At 34.5% G+C, this 14717-nt stretch overlaps 2 protein-coding genes across 4 annotated transcripts; one reads left to right on the forward strand and one right to left on the reverse strand.

Moving 5' to 3' along the window:
• Positions 1-243: 243 nt before the first annotated feature.
• LOC144843611 (aminoacyl tRNA synthase complex-interacting multifunctional protein 1-like) lies at positions 244-3043 on the reverse strand. 2 transcript variants are annotated; one of them, XM_078700478.1, is made up of 7 exons: positions 2935-3043; positions 2454-2602; positions 2255-2359; positions 1889-2023; positions 1595-1797; positions 1141-1306; positions 244-857 (listed from the first exon to the last, which is right to left on the reverse strand). In XM_078700478.1, exons 2-7 carry the CDS (start codon positions 2557-2559, stop codon positions 688-690), a joined length of 885 nt encoding a protein of 294 aa, XP_078556604.1. In that variant the 5' UTR covers positions 2560-2602; positions 2935-3043; the 3' UTR covers positions 244-687. The 2 variants fall into 2 exon arrangements, with proteins under 2 accessions (XP_078556604.1, XP_078556603.1); XM_078700477.1 differs by having other exon boundaries at positions 2903-2993.
• A 13-nt stretch (positions 3044-3056) lies between these two features.
• LOC144843622 (TBC domain-containing protein kinase-like protein) lies at positions 3057-14186 on the forward strand. Of its 2 annotated transcripts, XM_078700491.1 has the most exons (21): positions 3057-3142; positions 3590-3783; positions 4171-4243; positions 4426-4540; positions 5047-5120; positions 5367-5667; positions 5989-6050; positions 6236-6387; positions 6794-6929; positions 7705-7854; positions 8216-8315; positions 8444-8578; positions 8800-8989; positions 9155-9205; positions 9460-9543; positions 9772-9894; positions 10025-10186; positions 11036-11217; positions 11501-11673; positions 12319-12478; positions 13137-14186. In XM_078700491.1, the coding sequence occupies exons 2-21, from the start codon at positions 3591-3593 to the stop codon at positions 13245-13247; spliced, it is 2727 nt and encodes a 908-aa protein (XP_078556617.1). In that variant the 5' UTR covers positions 3057-3142; position 3590; the 3' UTR covers positions 13248-14186. The 2 variants fall into 2 exon arrangements, with proteins under 2 accessions (XP_078556617.1, XP_078556618.1); XM_078700492.1 differs by lacking the exon at positions 9155-9205.
• Positions 14187-14717: the final 531 nt, after the last annotated feature.

Below are 14717 nucleotides of genomic sequence, written 5' to 3' on the forward strand. Positions count from 1 at the left end.
GCCTGGTTTTAGGAGCTGCCACGTTTGGTCTGAACTGCCTGGTTTTAGGGGCTGCGGCGTGTGATTGAAAGACCCAATGCAAGGGTAGAGTGGTTTGAACTGCCTGGTTTTAGGGGCAGCGGCGTGTGGTCTTGGCTGCATGTTTTGGGTTCATGTGATAAGCATGTAAAATGTATTCTGTTCTTTTGTTACATTGTAATGTGTGCAATAAAAACATTATCAAATGATACAAACATGTTTGTTTTCTGTTCATTTAAATGTTATTTATTCAGAAGAGGAAATATAATACAGTACTGTATTAATTAATAATATGAGATATTATCTACTAGCAGATATATTAGACAAATGGTAATTTGTGTAGTTGAAGATTAAGAATCTCACCACACTTCCAACAAGAAATGTACAAAAAAAGCATCAATTTTAGGAAAATTACTAAAAATAACCACAAAAGCATGCAAAAACCACTAAAATGTGTAGAATACTGAACCGTATACATCCAAACACAACTGTAGTGTCTTCATCAGTATATCTTCAATCGTAGGAATTTGATTTTTTTTAAACTTTAATTTTATTTATTTTTACTGCAGATATGAATGAAGAAATAATATTAATATCTACTACATACAAACAAAAATAATATAGAAGATAACAGATATAGTGGAATACTAAATACATATTTGTGATTGTTTATTTGATTTTGGTCTTGGCCATCGTTGGTGCTACACAGATCCCTTTTCCTTCAACTTTCCAGGGAACTCCCTTATAAGTCGCTACTTTGTTCTCGTCTGTGAATAGATCTGCCAGAATCTGTTCACAAATCTTCTTCTTTGGGTTCATTTGAGGTGGAAAATCACCAACTGTAAAAAACAGAAATAATTAGAGTTTATTAAGCTCTGTCTACACTATTAAACTAGTTTGATGTGCCCAAATTCTGACCTAGTGCCAGGGTTGTCACAGGTAGTGGAGCTGTAGCTTGGTGGTTAACATGCGTGCCTTCCAATCCTAAGGTTCAATCCTGACCTAATGCCAGGGTTGTAACTCGCAAATCTTTCAACTCCACTCCCTAAGCCTCAAATGAGACTTAGTTTATTAGTTAATTAATTTTAGTTGCAATAAAAATTTTTAATATTTGTAACTTACGAGGATAACCATCAAAGCTTATTCGATCGCCTGGAACACTTCCAGCAGGGGGAGTGATCAATTCTATTGTATCACCACTTGCACACATCACCATTGCTTGGCTTAGAATTCCACGCATCTTAGCTGGTTTTAAATTACAGCAAATAATTACGGTACGGTCTTGCATCTAAAAGATGAGAGAAAGCTAGTACTTTACATTGAACTGTACGATGTTGGTTGACACTTCGTATTGTAGTTACTGTACATTTCAGTGATGTAGCCATAAGAAATAAAGTGGTGCGGTTTTTGCAAGAAAAGGGTACAGTCTCTGTTTAAACCACTGGGTTGTCAAAGGCCTCTTTGAAAAAGTGGTCAGGTTGAAACCTTACCAACCATACTGGTGGCTACGGCCCTGCATTTTATATATCAGTGTTTGCCCATCCCATTCAAGCTAGCAACCTCAGCAGTTTCTCACCTCTTCAATAGGTACATGCTTCACTAGCCCGGAGACTACAGTCCGGGGAACTTGTTCACCGCATTCAATCACTTCAACATACAATGAGTCTGCATCAGGGTGCTTTTTCACATCTACTATTTTGCCGATTCTAAGATCCATCATTGATATCGTTACGGGAACATCTTCTTTCTTTTCTTGAGGCTTTCCACCACCTTTCTTTTCTATAATTGTAAAAAAATAACAATTAATGGTTTAGATTTAGTAATACTTTTAATTTTACCACCAATCAAGCTAATATAATGTTGACTGTACCTTTCTTCTCTTTCTTTGGTTTTGCTTCTGCTGCCTTCTCAGGCTGGGCTACAACCGGAGGCTGTTCTTTAGCAACTGGTGAGGTAACAGTTGGTGCAGGATTAACTTTTACATTCGGTAGACTGACTTGCACCGCTATAAATAAACAAGTTTAAGCAAAGTTTGATTACAATGGTGTTAAATTACCAATTTTGTTGTGAGAAATCCTGAAAAGTAATTTGTATACAACTGTGCAATAAATTGCCAATTAGTAAAATTATTATACTAAAATGCAATAATGAAACTAATTACAAACCACTGATTTTAGATTGTTTAAAATCTATTATACTATAAAGACCAGACAAATTTGTGGGTTGTTATACGCACACCCATTTCTTTCTTCCAAATCAATTAACTTTGCCTTCAGACTGTCAACTTTCAACCGCAGATCAGCATTTTCTTTTTCTAATGAGCTACCACCAGATGCTGCAACTAGAAAATAAAAAAAAACATGTTAGCAATTCAATAACAACAGTTACAATCAAAAGAATTAAATAATATTGCAAAAGATATTTTGTCACACTACCTGCACATGTTCTCAGGTTGTCCACTTGTTGTTTCAACTGTGCTATCAGTTGATCTGCCTCCCGTGATCTTTGTTCTAGTCTTTGCTTTACTTCTGCACTTGCCATACTTCTTAGGTTCAGTCTTCTTGCAGCAGACCGCAATAAAAACCTGAAAAGTAGGTAGATTAGATGGAAGATCAATCAGATTGGTAAAAAGCCAAACAGTCTAAAGCCTAGTAGCAAGGCTTTTCCACGACATATCTGTGGCTGTGCTGGCTCGATTATTATAGCCACCCCACTGAAGTGACATCTTGCAGTGAGTGGAATGTGCAGTATGCCATCCTTTTTGCTAGAGAAAAGAAAGCAGTCGAGGCTTACTCTAGCAAAAAGTTAATAATATTACATATACATTTAGGCTAGTTAACACATAATATATTTGATTGCATAAAATATTAGAAAAACAACTAACATTCCGATAAAAATACCAAAATATGTTCTTACAATCAGTCTTATTACTATATTTAGAGAGAAAACGAGACCAAACAACGTGTACCGGTAATTCCCTGTTCCAAGTTCAAAGTTCAATACTACAAAACAAAGAACGCCCTCATCAATCATTACAACAACAAACATGGAAGCGCCCATCGACGGCGAAAAGACCGGATGAAATTAATGAAATTTGGTGTCTTTGACGTTGAAAGCATTCGATGTATGTGTATATTAAAATACTCAAGCTGTTTAGTATTAATAATTTATTCTATGTCACCTATTTAAACGTAAAATTTATGAAGTAATACGAGAAAAAGTTATGCTAGGCGTAGTAGGCCTACTATTAAAGTATTAGCTAGGCCTAGACGGAGCTAGACTAGCCTACACTGGTCCTTCTCACTACTTCCTTAGTACTAGTATTAGACTCGTCCCCAACCGACTCCTGCTGGCTGGATGGGTCACCTGCTTATTAGCCCAGTGCGGGGTAGACAGAGCCTAGTTAAGCAAGTTGGGTGGTGGTGCATAAAATTCATTGAATCACATTGGAAAGAAGACTTTTAATGAAAACAATATTAATTTACTTTTTTCTATGCAACAACAACATACTTAGCAGAGCTAACATTGAAATGATTAGTGGGTCATTTTTTAAATTGTTTTTTTCTTTCAGAATGCAGGCGTTAGGCTCAGCGTCTCTTGGTGTTTCCACCTTCTGTGCTGCCTCACATGCCCATGATCAATGTGGATCTGATGGGCTACCCCTTACGCCAAATTCAATAAAAATATATGGACGTTTTCAGTACTTAAAGACCATTATTCATCCACGTTTATGCCAATATATAGAGGTCATAAGAGGCAAACATGGTAAGTTAATGATAAGGGAACTAAATCCTCTCCACATCACCCCCACCTAAAACTTGAAAAATAATGTAAAAAATAGATTGGCACTAGAAAAACACTTATTTTATTGGGGTAACATTTACACAGACAGCAATATGCACAATCAAGTCATGCAATTCATTTCAACTATGTTTAATATAATAATGATAATGCGACATTTGATAATAATGCGACATTTATATAGCGCTATTTTGTAAAGATCAGAGCGCTTTGAGTGTTTGTTATTAAAATTATCTAGACTCTGGGCAATTAATGACAACAACAAAACAACAAAGATGACCAGATCAACTCATTTCTATGTTCATATTTTATGAAGTTATTAAATAACATCCAATTTTAAATTTTTCTCAGAGAGGCTGATGATTGTGACAGAATATTATGAAGATAATGTGCGACAGACATACAGCCAGCAAACCCCTACAAAGTATGTACAAACTACACCTATTACTCTAGGTTTTTATAATGACTAGCTCTCCCTATTCAATCAGGGAGATGTAAAATAATGTTTTTTACATCTCCCTGATTCAAAATATATATAATATATAATTATATTATAGATAATATGAATCTATCAATATTTCTAATGTTTTTATTGTTTATTTGTAGTCATCATCAGATATTACAAGTAGCTTTTGAGATTTTAGATGGATTGAGATTCCTAAATGAAAATGGAATAGTCCACAGATTGCTTTCCCCAAAGAACATTCTAATGGATGACAAGGTAAGCAAACAAATACTTTGGTATGAATTAACAACCAAAAAATTGAAAAAGCAGTTATACATATTAATACAATCCTTAATGAAATTGAAAAGAAGTTTACTAATGTATGTAAGCCTGTGTTAAGCTCTGTCAACACTATCAAACTTTAGTTTACAAACTTGAGGAAAGACTTTGTAAAGTTTGCTTGTGTGGCAGTGATGTAGCCACCAGAAAGAAAGTGGTCTGGTTTTCACAAGAAAAGGGGACAATCTCAGGGTTGTCAAAGGCCTCAGTCAAGAAGTGGTCAGGTTGAAACCTTACCAACCGTACTGGTGGCTATGGCCCTGTGTAGACCAGTTGACAAACTTTTACAAACTTAGAGTTTTCAATAAACATTTGTAAAGTTTGCTAGTGTAGACCAGGCTTCAAGTAATTTTCCATCAGTGAGCAGAAAATCATAGAGATGTTTAACATCCAACCCATTGCCATTTATATTTTTTAATTCAATGATTCTTTTTTTTTTAAAGGGAAGTGTGAAGCTAAGTAACTATGGAATGAATTACATGACAGATGCTGGCTCTGCTGTTACATTTCCTATTGGGTAAGTTAACCAATTTATATTGTAACCGAGCCTTTAAAAAATCAACTTACGGCAAAAAAATCAATAGATGATGTACACCAGATTATGTGTGGTAAAGAATATACATGTTGAATTTTATAATCAGACTTTACTAACCACTATCAGTGCACTAATATAAGCAAAAACAATCAAATTTGAATTTATCAGCAGTAGTTTTTCATCAAATCTTATTACTAGTAACAACAAATGATATTTTTCACCACACAGGTACCCCAAGTACACAGCACCAGAGGTACTTGCCAAGGGCCCACTAGTATGCCGACCACAAGACAAAATGAGCTTAAGCTTTGAAGATAAAAAGAAATCTTGCAAAAACATGGGGCCCAAACCAGACGTTTGGTCCCTAGGCCTGATACTGCTTGAAGCATGCCTAGGCCTTGAGTTGTGGTCTGCGTATACCTTACAACAACAGATTGCTAAGGTGCTATTATTAGGAAAACAAGGTGACAAACAACAACACCCGTTGGATAACATTCTTAGTGACCATTCTGCTCAAAACAAGTTTCAGGTTAGTTGAGATTATCATCATTATTTCTTTTTTTTAAATTTAATACACATCACTTGCATTTTCAGGATGGATAAACAATTTTATAATTTGTCGTGCTTATAAACTAAGTCTTATTTGAGGCTTAGTGAGTGGAGTCGAAAGAGTCGTGAGTTAAACCCTGGCACTAGGTCAGGATTGAACCCTGGACCTTGGGATTGGAAGGCAAGCACGTGAACCACCAACTTGCAATTCATTTAAATTTAAGTGTTATTTAAATATGATGTTTTATATGAAATCCACTATTTTTTATATTTTAGAAATAATATTTTATTTATATTACAGATGTTACCTGAAAATCTTAAAGCTATTGTAAGACGATGCTTGTCACTTTCTGTTAGTGAAAGGTAAATGAAAATAAAGAAAGATATAACTATAAGATTGTTATATCCTGATAAAAGAAAAAAAGAAGAGATTTAAAATATTTTAGAATTCAAATGGAAAATAGACATGTCTGAAATAGATTTGTCATTATTTGTTTTTACAATTTATTTAGTTTGAAATCAGGTTTTAATTCATTTGTTAATTTTAGGCCAACACCATGTGAGCTCCTACAAGACCCAGTGTTTAAAGGTTTTGAGCCAGCAGATGCAGACTTCAGAAGCCAGAAAACAATGTTCCAATACACAGGAATAAGATGTGAAAAACTGGAGTTAGAAGAGTATATAGAAACAAACCATAAAGGTATCAAAATGTATTCTTTTTCTTTCTACTCATTATTTGCTTACATAAATCAATAAGAATAAATATAATAAAAGTATTGATTATTAAAGATACTGTATATTGTCCCCCTGAAAAAATATTTTTTTACAATTTGTTTGTTGAATATGCCATGTCAATGTCTGTGTCACATAATAATTATTCACTTTGACCAAAAATTGTCAAATTCGCTGCCAGCTGGGTTGAATTTAATCATTTAATTTGTCTTTTTATGAGTGAAAACATTATTTTTGTAGGTTTTTTTTATGGAAGTGATTAAATTTATTAAAACTGTGAAATGGCTTATTCAAAGTCTTTTTTATTACTCTTCATTGTTCATGCTTATTAATAAAAGTATTGATTATTATTGTAATACTGTTATTTGTTACAGAGGATATTGATCACTTAGCCATGCGATCAATAGACGAGGTTTATTATTTATGGGGATTAGCTGGAGGAGATTTAGAAAGTGAGCTGAAGAAAAAAACACTAATAAGGTCACATCCACCAATATGCGGAGTAGCAAGGTGAGATACCAGACTCTCCCAATACCGGACTCTCCCAATACCGGACTCTTCCAATACCGGACTCTCTGGAAACTCTCCAAAACCAGACTTTTTTCGAGGTCCAAAAGGTCCCCTTTCTACCATTAGAAACACATTCAGAATACCGGACTTTCCGGAAAACTATATATATTAGGCCAGCCCAAAGGTGTCCGGTATTGGGAGAGTTGACAGTATTGTACGTAGATCTCCAATCTGGTGGATGGGTCAAAATGTTTTTTGTAATTTTTTTCAAAATGTTTTTTTTGTAATTTTTATCAAAACTTTATTCTTATTATCATTGATTTATGTAAATTACTATTTTTTTTAGAGCTATACTTGTTGCGCAATATCGTCATGGTAGCAATATAAGTAGCAGGTCTGTAGCATGGCATGCTGTTGCACAAATTGACCTCTGACCTTGCATTTGCCATGCCAGAACTAAAAAACTAAAAAAAAATGTTTTAGAATTTTATTTATTTTTGTTTTCACTAATACTGATGATTAAACTTTATTTACCTTTGTAATTTAATTTTGTTTCTTTTTTTGAAGCATTTCTGCATAAATAATGCACATTGGTATTATTTTTTTTATAAATATTATAGTTTATCAAATTTAACTAAGGAATGTGCATGCTTCTGCAAAAAAAGATTTTTGAAGATAGCATTTTATTATGGTTGTATTTATGTTTTGCAATAATCTCAGAGATAACCGCATATACAGTAGATTCACATTGATAATTATTCTATCATGCTTTTAGTGTATTTACTGTGGATGGTGACGTGTTTGGTTTAGAAAGAGATACCAGTGCATTATTTGATGACACCATTATACCTCTGTCACTGGACCAGTTGAGAGAACGTCTTCAGAATGTTGACGAAGAAGCCTACTACCCACTTCTTGAGGATGAGTAAGATTGTCTTGTTTTCTGGCTTTCTTTTCTTTTCTACTTATATGTATTGAATAAGAAAGAAAGGCAAATAAATATCATTTTATTTATTCGGACAAAAATAGGTCTTTATTTATTTTCTCCATATTATTTATTATAATTAGTATTAATTAGTGTAATGTAAGTTTGAATCAAGTGACTTATAATTTTTCTCCATTTATTTCAATTGTGAAAGAGTACAATGCAAAAGATAAAACATTGGTTAAGTAAAGGACTTCATTTTACAACTTTGGTTCTCTGAGCCCCTATTTTAAAATCCTGGATCCATCACTGCTCTTCTTCTGTTATTAATGTTAGTAATCAGTATGTTATATTATAATAGAAAAAGTATGGGGTCACTGCCACATTCAACTAGTAACAACAGCATATCAGAGACAGCTAATCTACCACTGATCATAAGAGAAAAAGACATAGAATATCAGGTATGTATGACATACTTTAACTTTACCGTCATCAAATGGACGTATTACTTAATTTCAGTGCAAATAAAGTTTGGTATATTATTTTTCAAAGAAATGAAAATGTTTAAATCTGTACGTTTTGTTTTTAGTTTCATAGAGTAGTACTGTATGAGCGCCTTCTGAAAGGTTATCCGTATACAGTCAACAAGATCCACAAAGAAGCCAGGGTGGATAGTTGTCCATTGTTTAGGAACCAGATTTGGGCAGCTCTCCTTATTATTGAGGTAAGAACAACAGGAGATGTAGTTTTGCTGTGGGTGAACGGCTGCACATTACCCAGCCTGTTCCATGCATTTTGTTCAGCTTCCTTTTCACAGAACAATTAATGTGATACTCAATACACTTTAATGCTATGGAAAACCCTTATTCATACTCTACTATGCAAATAGGCATGATGTAGAAATTTAGGTACTCTTTTTTGTGACCTTGTTTCTTTCATTTTAAGGGAGACTACATGGAGAAGTATTGCGCAATAGATAAGGACACCATGACATCAACAGACCGTCAGATTGAGGTGGACATCCCTCGATGTCACCAGTACTCTGAGCTGTTGTCCTCTCCAGTGGCACATTTGAAGTTTAAGAGGATTCTGAAGGCTTGGGTGGTGTCGCATCCAGATTTAGTCTATTGGCAGGGTAAGCCAGCATTTATTCCAAGCCCTTACACCAATTATCAACCTGTCTTATTTTTCATATTCTTGTACCACATACTGATTACGCCATGCAAACCTTCAAACAATACATTATCATATTCTCAATAAGTAGTGTATTTATATCTTCTCGTATTCTTTGTCAATTCAGGTCTGGACTCACTATGTGCGCCGTTTTTGTTCTTAAATTTTAACAATGAAGGTACAGTAGATTATATATACAGTAAATAAAACCAATATATTTAATTAATTTTAACATTGATTTATCAGATTTCATTGGACTATTTACTAGGATGCAATTATTACTACATGTTATAGTGTACTGTACATCTATCCTTTCACAATGGACTATGCATAGATTAGACTATTGCATTTGATTGAAGTTGAATAGTGTATATTATTTTAGTTTTTATTACTTTATTATTTTTTAATGGATCAAATGTTTGTTTTCAACAGCTTTAGCGTATGCCTGTTTGTCAGCATTTATTCCTAAATATCTCTACAAATTCTTCTTAAAGGACAATTCAGCCGTTATACAAGGTATGTATTTACAAAGATGATTAACAATGTTTAATAGTATGTATGTATTTTGCTAATTTTAAATCTCGACTTTAATATTACTAAAGCTCTGTCTACACTATCAAACTAGTTTGACGAAAAAAGACATCATGTCCATATATGGGCACATCACACATTTACACATAAAGTTTGATAGTGTGGACAGAGCTTAAGAATTTTAATATACCAAATCTGTATTTTTTTTTTCAGAATATCTAGCTGTTTTTTCACATCTAATAACCTTTCATGACCCAGAGCTTAGCAACCACATGGAGAGCATAGGCTTCATACCTGAACTGTACGCCATACCTTGGTTCCTGACCATGTTTGCTCGTAAGTAATAACCCTAAAATAACATTTTAAACAGAATCTACTTTAAAGCTTTCATTATTATTTTAAATTATTTTATTATTATTTTAAATTATTAGATCTATGTATTATTTCAAATTTTTCTAATTTTCAGATGTCTTTCCACTGCACAAGCTCTTCCATTTGTGGGATACATTGTTGCTAGGCAACTCATCTTTCCCTCTTTGCATCGGTGTTGCCATCTTACAGCAGCTGAGGTCTGGTCTGCTTGCTAGCGGCTTCAATGAATGTATCTTGCTGTTCTCAGACATGCCAGGTAAGTTATTTTAATTTTGTATGTAGTTTATATCAGCTGCTGTTACGGATTTTTTTTCCAACTTTCGTAAGTCCTTGATTGACACTGAAGTGGTGTAAGGTGATGTCGTGAATAATGTTACCAAACTTCCGACAGCATAGTAAAATTAAGATACATGAGTTTGAGTAAACTACTTAAAAAATTGCAAAACGTTCGGCGTGTTTCCGAAATGTAACTTATTTTAATATTCTTAATACTTTTTTATATATAGTTTTCTAAAATTAGTCTCCTGTATATGTTAGTACAGATATAGTTATAAAATAAATATTGATATTTGTCAGACAGATGTGACATCTCAATTAATTCAGTACCATAGGGATTATGGTTGAAGTGTGTTTTGAACTTGAGTTCTCTATCTTAATATAGTTTGTGTACAAAATAAAATTTAATCAAGTTTGTATAATTTAACATAGTTCATTTTAACAGTTTGTTATCATTGTATACTTTTAACATATGCTGTGAATTAAGTTACTAAATAATTTTTCCTGTTAAGTAATATTTTAAGTAAGTTTCGAATTTTAAACTTGGAAAACAAGGCAAATAAATATGCAAGTACATCACATCCACTTTCCCATTCGTTTTTATCGCATCCATTCAGTAATATCATGGAGAAACCTAACTTATTTCTCCATGGTGATATAAAGCTCTGTCTACACTATCAAACTAGTTTGACAAAAGAGCGTGATGTTCCCAAATATAGTAGTGATATGCCCAAATATGGTAGTGATATGACATCATCATGTCCATATATGGGTACATCACATTTTTTTTGTCACAGAGCTTTACACAATACAATTTTTTATTTTGTAGAAATTGACATTGAAAGATGCGTAAAAGAATCTATAAGAGTATTCTGCGGAATCCCGAAAAGCGCCGCTTATCGGCAGCATGCGCATCCTCCTCGTGGTCACGTAACTGATAGCGCTTACTCGCAAATAAAACCTGTCTCCTACTACAGTACGGATTGTCATGATGTTCCACGTTCGGAATTAGTAAGTATCATCCCATTCATAAATTGTAAATATAAACACACATTAGTAGACATAGATATAAAATAAATGATAATGAAGTACATACAAATTAACGTTTTTAATCTCAACGTAATGTAACGTAATTAATGTTTATGGTTGTAGTCCCGCGATGCTATGACCCTACAAGAGCTGAAATCTAGTAGACCTACAGTAGATATAAAATCAAGAATTGATAATGAAATACATACAAATTAACATTTTTAATCTCAACGTAATGTAATGTAATTAATGTTTATGGTTGTAGTCCCGCGATGCTATGACCCTACAAGAGCTGAAATCCGAGAAGAGTCCAAGAATTTCAGCAGAGGATCTACTTGAGTTATGCGGACTCCGCGGAATGGTGTCTCGCAGCCCGACAAAGAAGACGAAATCTGGCAAGCCTATGATACTGATTGTAGATGTACGTAGCAGTGAAGAGTATCCTTTGTAATTGACGACGTTCAAAACATTTTACTTTAATAGATTATTTCCTGTTTTCTTGGATGTGTTTAATTTTCTAATTTAATAGTGCTTGACAACTTTCCAATTTATTAATTATTATTTGTATTAAAACTTACTAAGTAAGATAATGAATGCAAATATGTATTATTATATAATGTGTACAATTATATTGTTAATATATAAATAAAGCCATTTTCAGTTTTATATAATTATAATATGTGTTCACACTCATTAACCTGTCAAATTGAATGAGCCAATCGCATATTGCCATAAATTGAGTCTAAACACAGGCTACGGATGGCAAAGAAATTTTGTATTAGCCTAAAGATCAGATTCTTTGATTTGGTTTGTGTATCACTGTATACGTTCATAAGTCATATCTTCAATATATACAGAGATATGGTATTTGAAAGTTTAGAATTATTATATTTTTTAAGTGTGTATGGTTTGGTTTTTATGAGGTGCCAACAACGTATTAATTTCTTGTGTATTTTATGCGAGACCACTAAAGTTTCTGTATTCTCTATTAAACCAAATTTTGAGTTACTTTAGTCAAATATTTAATATTACATTTTTATTACTGTACTTGTTCAGTATTTTCCTTAATTTGTTTGTGTCCAGTTTCGCAAGAGGTCAGATTCCTGGCAGTTACAATGTTCCCTTTGACCAAGCATTCTCCCCAGAAGGTGACCTTGTCCAATGTCCAGCTGTGACCGCCTTGAACATGCAAAAAGGAAGGGTGATTGTCATTGTAGGCAACAGAGGAAAGAACGCTTCAAATGTGAGACATCATTCAAATGTTCTTTTAAGTAGTTATTACTGTACACTCTGGGCGTATCCGGATATTCACCCCCTGGACATTTACCCCCCGGAAAACTACCCCCCCGGACAACCACCACCTGGACAACTACCCCTTTAGGACAACTACCCCCCGGACAAATAGCCCCCGGACAACTACCCCCTTAGGACAACAACCCCCTTAGGACAACTACCCCCTGGACAACTACCCCCCGGACAATTACCCCCTAGGAACAACCTGACTCTGCAACAGTGTATAATAGGTAGTTGACCGGGGGATAGTTATCCTAAGGGGGTAGTTGTCCTAAGGGGGTAGTTGTCCGGGGGGTAGTTGTCCCGGGGGTTGTTATCCTAAGGGGGTAGTTGTCCTAAGGGGGTAGTTGTCCGGGGAGTAGTTGTCCGGGGGGTAGTTGTCCTAAGGGGGTAGTTGTCCTAAGGGGGTAGTTGTCCGGGTGGTAAACATCCGGGGGGTAACTGTCTAGGGGGTAGGTGTCCTAGAACCCACTCTGGGAGATTCCAGCCCAAGTATATGTATGACACGCCGTGTGTGCCAAAATGTATATCTTCTTACTAATATTAAGCCAAATCACTGTCTAGAACCTACACTAACTACTGATGTATTTCAATTCTTTCTTTTTTAGTTTGCAACTCAACTTGTTCGTCTCAACTTCCCAAAAGTTTGTGTGATGCATGGTGGAATTGATTGTCTGAAGACATCAGGTATACTGACCGTATCGACACCGGACATCTGACCCCTAACGTCTAGTATACTGACCACATCACACCTGATATCTGACACATATTGAAATAGTTCATCACTATTTTGTATCAAAGTGCAAATATTCAATAAATTGTGTAATATATTTTAAAATAAAAAGTTTTATTAAAATGTCTATCTAGTCTGCACAACATATATCTATATTATGTTATCAATAATCATGCATGTTATCAGTAATTGAAAATATATTTTATCAATAAGTTATCAATAATATGTTATCAATAACAGATCAATAGAATTTTATCAATAACTGATAAATGGTATATTTATCAGTTATTAAATGTATTTTGTATCTTAAATTGAGATCCAATCACTGACTGATAACAGCAGCATTTTTCCCAGAAGTTTGCATGTATAATAATGTAAAAAATAATGTACTCATTTTCACTCCTGATGAAAAGCATATTGATCGAAACGTCGAGAAACTCAACAGTTCTTTTCAGAACAAATATACGTGGTGTACCGCAAACTTTATATCAACAATGTACCCATACTTAAACGACGTGTAGACTGGATGACACGTGTCTACCTAGTCCAGTACAAGTACAAGTGAACTGACAATGTTATTATACGCACCAGCCAACCAGAATTCCTGCGAATACCCACTTATACACAAACAAAGTATTTCGATTGAATTGCTTAGTCAGCAGTTCAACACACCCATATTGATATGTACGGGATGTGTGGATTAAGATTTGATTTGGATGTATTTGCTTTTGTGGGTACACCTATCTATACACTTCCAATACTAATGACATTTTATTATTTTATAGTGTAAAGTAATGTATGGGAAGGAAGAGCTTTAACACGGTTATAATTGTGGGTCAATGGCCCTTCCAAGTTGAATAGTAATGAAATATTATTTTCGTATTTTTTAAAATACAGGTAGTTTATTATTAAATATATTACATTACTATTATCTAATGTATGTTTGGTTATAGGCCTAAGTACTTTAGTTTACTGTGACTTATTTAATAAACGCAGTAAATGAAAAACAAGCTTGGTCCACGATTGAGTGCAACAGAAGTATTTGACCAATCACGACGCGATTGATCAACTGAACTGCGCTTGTGATTGGTCAACTTAAGTCCGGGTTCCCACTTTGACGCAACGCCAGAAATACGTAGGCCTAAGCAAATCTATCAAATCTAACCAATCACGACGCGATTGATTATCCAAAATGTCGCTTGTGATTGGTGAACTTTGCGTTGTGTCTACGTACGTCGTTGCGTCCACACACGAGTACCCAGTTTAACTGCGCGGCGACGGTGAATGACCGTAAGTCTCTCTTTTAGGTGCGAAACTACAATAGCGCCGACGGGGGACCCCCTTCCCCCAGTCTATGTGATGTGGTTGGTATTTTCCTCTTTTTTTGGATTTTCCTCACTCTCATCCCTGCGAGTGAAAAGCCTGAGAACGCGTATAAACCTACCACTGCACTCTG

Source organism: Antedon bifida, chromosome 5, assembly GCF_963402885.1.
Source record: "Antedon bifida chromosome 5, ecAntBifi1.1, whole genome shotgun sequence".
In the NCBI taxonomy this organism is placed as follows: Eukaryota; Metazoa; Echinodermata; class Crinoidea; order Comatulida; family Antedonidae; genus Antedon; species Antedon bifida.